The sequence below is a fragment of the Pipra filicauda genome, unplaced genomic scaffold (genome assembly GCF_003945595.2).
Source record: "Pipra filicauda isolate LSUMZ 115617 unplaced genomic scaffold, ASM394559v2 scaffold426_size588282_pilon, whole genome shotgun sequence".
NCBI classification, from domain to species: Eukaryota; Metazoa; Chordata; class Aves; order Passeriformes; family Pipridae; genus Pipra; species Pipra filicauda.
In genome coordinates, this window is record NW_024104561.1 from 88,251 (window position 1) to 97,155 (window position 8,905).

The 8,905-nt window shown below is 42.9% G+C and overlaps 1 protein-coding gene across 1 annotated transcript in view; it reads right to left on the reverse strand.

Annotated features, from left to right (window-relative positions):
- LOC113994742 (WD repeat-containing protein 70) overlaps positions 1-5,446 on the reverse strand; it is a 73,391-nt gene extending 67,945 nt beyond the window's left edge. The window contains exons 1-4 of the mRNA XM_039385645.1: positions 5,370-5,446; positions 5,217-5,279; positions 5,010-5,093; positions 3,052-3,166 (exon numbers count right to left, since the gene is read on the reverse strand). Coding sequence (XP_039241579.1) covers positions 3,052-3,166; positions 5,010-5,093; positions 5,217-5,279; positions 5,370-5,391 — 284 coding nt within the window. The 5' untranslated portion in view covers positions 5,392-5,446. The remainder of the gene's footprint in view (positions 1-3,051; positions 3,167-5,009; positions 5,094-5,216; positions 5,280-5,369) is intronic.
- Positions 5,447-8,905: the final 3,459 nt, after the last annotated feature.

Sequence of the window (8,905 nt, forward strand, 5' to 3'; positions counted from 1 at the left end):
AAATTTTTGTGTTGGACAAGCAACTGAAACTCTATTTTAGGAATAAATCAAAAAAACCTAAACCCAACACAATTTAGGTCCTCAGATATTACAGAGAAGAGGCGGGTTTGATGCCTGAAAGTTTTTCTAAGTTTTCCAACTATATTTATTAGCATAATAAAGTAAACTACCTCTACATACGAACTTGCTTTTGCATAGTGATGACAGACATTTAAAGACTTCCATCAGGATATGATTATCTAGTAAAAACAACTCAAATAAAAAGAGTTTCTCCTACTCTACAACAATGGGGCAATCAATATCCTTTTACCAAAAGGAAAATTTTACAGCATGTGAAGCACAGCTTGGGATCTTCAAAGTTCTTCCAGTAAGTTATCCTCAAAACTAAGTTCACAATACTACGGGCAAAAGACTTGTGTTTTAACAGCTGATATGCATTCCTAGACTAAAAATCTTTTCCCCAAATGCTAAACTATTTAATAAGTTTTGGAATGTAACCAAAAATATACACTGTGACAGTGAGAAGGATGTATACAACATACAAGGAGGCCATTCCAATCCGGGCGTCATGGATTTTTCAGATCTTTCTACAGACACCCAAAAGCAATATCTACCTTTCTTCCTAACTACCCGTCCTTATCATTTTCTCATTTGCTAGGAAGGAAGTTGATCAAATCAAACATTTCAGTATGTTAAGGGGCAGTGTAGCCACTGTGCACATGAAATGGCCAGAGTTGCTGTCCTATTTTTCAACCCCACTCCAAGCTTGGCAGGCACAGCCAAGTACTCCAGCTACAGCTACTGGTATCCTCTGTCCTGACTGGAATAAAGTCAAACATACCAACACGCCAGTGCAGCCAGACCAAAAGCCCATCTGCCCTCCTGACAGCAACTGGGAGTGGTGCTGACAGAAAGGATAAAACAACTGGTGCTCCTTCAACTTTCAGCCTTCCAGTCTAACTCTACCAGGGGCTGTAAAGGAAGAAGAACCATTTTGCCAGCCCCTTTCCCAGGATTCAGAGAAGTGTAAGGAATTTTTTTTGCTTCCCCTTATTACCTCCTCAGTGAGTGAAACAAGCTGTAAGAGTAAAGAAAAGGAAACTGTAACAGAGCATGGATGGTACACTAAGAGGAGAAATAATAAAAAACATTCTGAGAGTTGTGCAAATATGTGAGCATATCCTTCCCATGTGTTAACTCTTCTTACATCATTCACTCAATTTTCTCCATTTTTTTCTTTTCATTTTGCAAAGCACAATTACTATACTTCTGTATAAATACATTAAATACCATAACTATTGTAAACATCCCTCTACGGCAAAACACCTCAAGAGCCAAAATAATCAGTAGCTATTCTTCACGTTGTTTTGGAGAGATCAACTAGAAAATTAGTATAAGGGCTACTAAGATATCTGAAAGTACCTGGAAATTAAAAAAAAAAAAATTAAAATTCAGTAAACTGCTGCCATTTTCAGGGAACAGATGATGCTACACATACTAAATCAGTTTATAGTAACTAAAATCTACTTTATAAAAAAAATAGAAAATCCTGTATTTCAGACTTAAATTGTTAGTTGCAGAATTGTTCCTCTGAATTAAGACTGAGGCCCAATGGCATGTCTCTTTCATTAGCTTCCTGTTTCTAACCACTAAGTACTAAGCCACATATCCTGTTTTACAAGGAAACACAAAACTTCCAGGAGAGCTTTTCATGTCAAGCCCTTCCTTCTCAATGCTTAGTAAAAACAAAAGGAAAAACAAAAGAAAATTTACTATCAGCAGCACTCGGATGAGTTACCAGAGCTTACCTAATAACTCAGCATACTGAAAGGTATTTGTTATCTTCCTTTATACAAAGTCCCTGGAGTTCTCTCCTGTCAGGTCCATTAGCAAAATGAAATGATTATGGAAAGCCTCTGTATCAACTGACTGCTCTCCACCTTACCATTTGTTTAAATTGCTTCTGTATACTGGAGTCACCCATACACAATACACAATCATGTTACATTTAAAATTTTTGTTGTTCTTCATTATGTCACCAAATAGATATATAAGTTCATCAAAAAAAAAAATGGGAGCATGGATATTTTTCCCTCGAGCACAAGAGGATCCAGAGGGCAGTATTTCAGTTATTTCAGTGAGAGTGCATGGCTCATTCGAGCTTTTCATAGAGCAACAGGCAAAAAATTTTCTAACAAAAATTTGCTCAGTCTGAAATTCTAAAAGTTTCTCTATAACAACCTACCACATATAGACTCTATCAGCCCGTAACATACATATATATAGGTATGTATATATACATACATACATATATATATATATACACACACATATATATAACATACATACATATAGGTCTGGTAGAGTCTTGTATGGCTTATTAGACTTTGATAGATAGAGAAACCTAAAAATTTACAGTGCACTCATCTCTGCAAGCCCTGCCATACAATGGAGTTTGTGGTCCCCATTGCCCTCAGCTCCTTTTGATCTTCCAGCGATTCAGAATTCAAACTGTAAAAGCCATAGCATACATTGTTTATCAATAAATGTTGGCAAGTCTTAAGAGTATATTTCATACTGAAGACAAAACAAAAAACTTTCTTTACCCCACCATTACTCTAGAAAACCTGCATGCAGAGGCTCTCCACCTACCTCACTTTCTTTTTCATCAGACATGAACAAGTACATTCCATTTACAAACAAGAAAAATAGCTGCTAATAAGGTTGACATGTTGTCATTATATCTGCCCTAATATTTAAAAAAATCCACAGATATTGACATTATTGTTATTTTTAAAAAGTATGCCCAACAGGATCAAGGAGAAGACTGCAAAAATGAATATCAAATATACCTAATATCAATATATACAAATATGGACACATCTTCAGGATGAAAAAAAAAAAAAATCAAAATCTGTGTTTTCACTGAAATACTTCAGATAACACAGACATGTTCACAAAAGTTAAATGTCACTCATGTTATCAGAACAAACAAACACCCTTTTCAGAAAAGAAATCTGCTACATGGAATCTCCCACCACATCTAAGTACCTTTCAGTTAATGTGGACCCAGCTCCTGTTGCACTGGATGCTGAAGCTGATGACTCAGCGCATGGAATTCTAAACTCCTTTTCAGTCTGGTCTTCCTTTTCTCTTTCACGGGCCTCTGAACACAGAGAGCACAGAAAAGACAAATAATCAAGTCTTTTAGAAAATATTAAAATTAGTGGCTTGCTGAGGATAGTTAGCCAACTTTCTTCATTTTCAGACCTACATGAAATATTTGAAAAGGTAACAGCAAATAAAACATTTAACCTGAAAATACTTTTACACATAAACTAAATTTCCATTGCTGCTGCAATGATCACACTACAAAATACTACAAGAAAACAAAAATGCCAGTTGTTCATTTGCACATGCTTTCAAACATAAGTTGATTACATAAGGATGCTGATATTTCAGTATTTTCAACACTATATTAAAGCAGCATGATCACTTCAGAGAACTTTTGATGTTTTCATAGTGCAGGGAACTAAATTAGTATATAAGCATACAGATGTGAACACTTGCAAGATACAGAACCAGGAAACATATCAGGTAGTGGAGGAGACATATGCGAAAGTTATCACAGTTATTCCAAAAAGCTAAAAATCAGAAGTGTATCTTAAGAAATCTGAAAATAAAATGCTCACATTAAGCCCCCCAACAAAAAGCTGTAACACATACACATTTTTGATTGCTATACACTGAATACTAAAAATTGTTTCTAAGTTAAACACCTGAACTACATACAAAGCTTTAAAATTTTTGGCAAAATAATGAACTTTACCAAAAAAATGCTGCATGCTTCCTTTACAGGCACAAGCCTAGAATCTGGGGGCAGGGCAGGGGGATGGGGTGGGGTGGAGCAGGGAAAGGAAGAGGATACATTCAAGACATAGGTCAAGATATCTTAACTTAAAAACTCAGGGGTTTTTAATTGCTTACTGAATCTCCCTCCTAAACAAAAACCTGATGATGTAAACAAATGATTTCTCAAGAGAAATGATAGCTCAAGTTGAACGAGTCTCAAACATAAAAAGGTTTCCAACATGGACACACATTGCTGTGTTTAGATTCAGCGAACACAAAAAAAAAAAAAAAACAAAACATTCCAAACTGAATTTGGGAATCCCTTGTATATTTGAATTTCACAGTGTCTTAAAGTCCACAAAGTCAATGAGCCCACACAGATCTTGTGGTTCTGCATAGAATCAAGGCAATAAAAAGCCCTAACATCGTAACATGATTAGATTATTAAGGTCTATTAATTTCATAAACCGTAACAGTTAAGAGAGCAGGTTAAGTATAATCTAGTAGGATGGAAGCTGCTCAACCGTGATGGCATCATATGAAAAACAAAACAGAAGGCGTACGTTCTGCACAAACTGTCCAAGCGGATGGAGAAAGCATGCAAAATTGATAAAGGGATTTCTAGAATATATATGAGTGCTCTTAAGGACCTTGTTTGGACTGCTGTTCACTTGGATACAGGCAGCAAATGATACAATTTCCTCCATCTACCACTCTCAAATCACCACCTTGAAAATGCACAGCAAAAGACAGAGACACACTTGTGGACTGCAATATAACCTGAGGTTTGGTATAAGACAAACACGTCTTCTTCATTATTCCGTTGTCTTTAGATTAAAGCTTCGTACCATCTTCCCTTCCAAAATACATACACAGCTAAGTAAAAGAAGAAAGGAAATACCCTCATGTTCAAATTCACCTTTTTCCTGTATCTGCAAGCTTGCACACTCACACTGCTCTTACATCCTCAGACCTCACAAGTAAATTAATAACTTTACTATCCATCAAGGCCCAAGCTGTTAAGGACTGTTATACTTGAACAAAACTGCGTCTATGTTTTGTTCTCTAGACAGCCAGTCCGAGACACTTCAAACATCACCCTAAGAGAGGAAATCAAAACATGTTTTAAAACGCATTAAGCCGACTACGCTTCTTACCCAAGACCTTTCTGCTCCTCTCTACTGCGGTTCTTCTCGTTTGCTCAAACATCGCTTCGAGGTCGAAAGTCCGAGCTTTCTTCCCTGAAAACAAAGAAAAAGCAGACTGGAACAGAGCCCCACCTGCAACTGAGAGGCTCTGCTCCCACCTCCACCAGCAGCCTCCGCCGGGGCTCCCCGGCACCTCCCGCCCGCATCGACACGCACCGAAGCCCGAGAACCCCATGGTGGCCGCCAGCTCCGGGTCGGGTGCCCCCAGCATCTCTGCGTCTGCAACGAGAGGGAGAAGAGAGGAAAGCACGGGGTCAGGGGGGGCCGCGGGCTGGGTTGGGCCGAGCCCCCGCGCACCCCGCCGCTCACCGCCCTCCGCCGCCGGCTCCATGCTGCGCCTGCCCCGGATCCACAACAGCCGCCGGCAGGAAACGGCCGGGCGGGACCAAAGGAGCTTCCTTCCCATCGCAGGAACCCGTCACGTCATGGAACCAACGCCCTGTTCCTGGCAGGGCCACATAAAACTGACCCACGTGACTACGAGTGTCGTGCAGACGCTCCTAGAGCTCTGTCAGGCTCGGTGCCGCGACAAATTCCCTGGGAAGCCTCTTCCAGGGACCGACTGTCCTCTCAGAAAATGAACCATTTCCTGATGTCCAACCTCAGTTTCCCATGACAACAGCTTCACGCCACCTCGTCCTGTCCTACTGCTGATCACCACAGAGATCAGATCAGAACCTCCTCTGCGCTGCCCCCATGAGGAAGGTGTTGCGTGCTGTGAGGTCCCCCTTCAGCCTCCTCCAGGCTGAACAAGCCAAATGACCTCAGCCTCTTCTCATAAGTCTTGCCCTTGAGACCCTTCACCATCTTGGTCCCCCTCCTCCTGATACACTCTAATAGTGTGATGTCCTTCTTAAACTGAGGTGCCCAAAACTGGACACAGGACTTGAGATGGGAAGTGCAACCCCACAGTACAGTGTAGAATTGGGGCCAGTGATACTGTGTCTCATGCACTCCAGGACACAGTTGGCCCTTTTGGCTTCCAGGGCATTGCTGGCTCATATTCAACTTGCCATCAACCCTAAAACTCAGCTTGCTTTTCATGGGGCTGCACTCCAGCTCTCATCCCCCAGTTTGTTTGTATAACTAGGATTTCCCTGTCCCAGGTGGAGAATCCGGCACTTGCTCTTGTTCCATTTTATATAGTGGGCAATTGCCTAGCTCTCTATCCAAATCTCTGTAAGGCCTCTCTATTATCAAGGGAGGCCACAGCTCCTCCTGGTTTAGTATCACCAAACTAACTTAATTCCTGCAAACCAGATCATTTATAAGAATATTAAAAAGCACTGTCCCTAAAACTGAGCCCTGAGAAACCTTGCTGGTGACTGGTTGATAGCGTCTCAATCTTGAGAAGATACAGCAAGAAATTCCCCATTTGCCATGTAAACCCTGCAGGGGTTGAGGCTTAACTTCAGGTTCTGCATTTGGAAAGCAGAGCAGGAGGATTTTGTTTCTTTTGCCATGAGCCTCTGCTATAAATGAAGCTTTCCAGAATGTGTGCTGGACCAATCCAGGAGCAGAAATTCAGTGCAGTCTAGGCAGCAAACATGACTTACAAATCAGACCCCTTCCCTGAAATCCAAGTTTCACCCAGCCCCAAAATTTCCTATGAAATGTCTATGCTGTTCAGAGCAGACACGTCACTTAGCAGAGACCCAGCCTTGGTAAGTTAACAGCCTGCTACAGTCACATTGATGTGTCAACCCAAATTCTGGAAAAACAGTAGCTTCCTCAGGCAACTTACTCTGCTTCCACACCTTATCTCTGAACAGAGGCACTGTGCACGCCTTGGAAGGGGAATCCCTGTGTTGTCCCAAACACAGGCTCCTTACCTGGTGTGTAGTGCCAATTTACACACCGAGGCGAGGCATTTCTATTTTTTTATTCTAGTTTGCACAAAGTAGGAAGATGTGTGGTAACTCACAAAAGGCCGGCCTCCCAATCATCAAAGCTTTACACTATTTATACATTTTAACAAACAAAGGCATTCACTGGTTACAAATTACATAATTTTTTATTAACCTCTATATGGTGCTTGTATCTCTCACTTGTCCTGCTAATTAGCCCATAGGTGCAGTTCTTCCTTCCTCTTGAGTTTGGGGTTCATTTTGAGTAGGTAGTCAATGACTCCGTGGTTGGGATCACCCACTGCTGAAATTACATCACACACTGCTGAAATTACCTTTACCCCAGTTAATGCTCAGTTCTGCTGACTTCGCTCCTTGTGACTCTTATCGAAACGATCTTGTGATTGTCTTCTCTTCTCCTTAAAACATAAGATTTGCTAAGTGTACAATGTTGAAATGCGATTGCTTAACCATAACTGTCCATCCACATCTACAAACTAAAAAAAATTGCAACACTTGACTCAAACCCCTATTGAAATCATAAGGGGCTCAGTATCACCCTGTTTTTGGCTTACATCACTACACACAAAGTCACAGAATCACCAGGGTTGGAAGGGACTTCTGGAGATCATCCAGCCTAACTTTCCTGCCGAGCTAGGGTCATCTGAAGCAGGTGACACAGGAACATGTCCAGGTGGTTTCGGAATGCCTCCAGAAAGGGACACTCCATGACCTCCCCAGGCAGCCTGTTCCAGTGCCCTGCCACCCTCAGTGCAAAGTTCTTCCTCATGTTAAGGTGGAACTTGTTGTGTTTTAGTTTATGGCCATTGCTCCTCATCCTGTCACTGGACACCACTGAAAAGAGTCTGCTACATCCTCCTGGCACCTGCCTTTGAGATAGTTATATGCATTAATGAGATCCCCTCTCAGTCTTCTCTAGACTAAACAGGCTGCCGCAGTCTCTCCTTATAAGAGAGATGCTCCAGACCCCTAATCATCTTTAGCCCTCCACTGGACCCTCTCCAGTAGCTCTCTCTCTTCCTTGGATTTTCTTCCGAAATCTGCGTATGTCTGTCTGATCTATACTGTAACTCCACAGTATAGATCACATAGTTATCACTCAGGCTGGCAGCATAAAACCACTAAATCATTTAGGCTGGAAAAGACCTCTGAGATCAACAAGTCCAACCTTTGTCAACTAAGACTCTCTTTGCCTGGGCTGTTGCAGGGACTGGAAAAGACCTACTGTGACTGCAGAGTGGACAGGCAGGTAGGGAGCTGCCCAGGGCCACACACCACTGACTGAAGCCACTTCCCACTGCTCTCCTCAGGGCCCTCCTGTGCCTTTGAGGGGTGGCACAGCACATTACTCCTGTCCCTCGGGTGACCTTGGGGATCCCTGCAGGATGCAGCACAGCCCCGACGGGGCTGTCAGAGCAGATCAAAGAATCACAGAATGGGTCAGGTTGGAAGGGACCACAGTGGGTCACCTGGGCCAACCTCCCTGCTCAAGCAGGGCCATAGAGCACATGGCACAAGGTTGTGTCCAGATGGTTCTTGAATATCTCCAATGATATTCAAGGGAGACTCTACAGCCCCTCTGGGCAACCTGTTCCAGTGCGTGGTCACCTGCACGGTAAAGATCTTCCTCGTGTTCAGATGGAACTTCCTGTGCATCAGCTTCTGCCCGTTGCCTCTTGTCCTATTGCTGGGCACCAACGAGCAGAGCCCGACTCCATTCTCTTGGCACACAGCCTCCTTTAGATATTTATACACACTGACGAGGTCTCCTCTCAGTCACCTCTTCATCACACCTGCTTTGTCGCCTCTTCGCCTCATCCCTCCCACCCGCGCAACACCGGACCCGCCCGCCCCGAGGGCGTTCCCACTGCCGGGACGCCCATTTTCCGCCCCCCTTCCCTTCCCATCTCCCGCTTCCCGCCGCCGGAAGTAGCGTCGCGCGCGGGGACTGCCGGGATTGGGCGGGCGGTGGAGCTG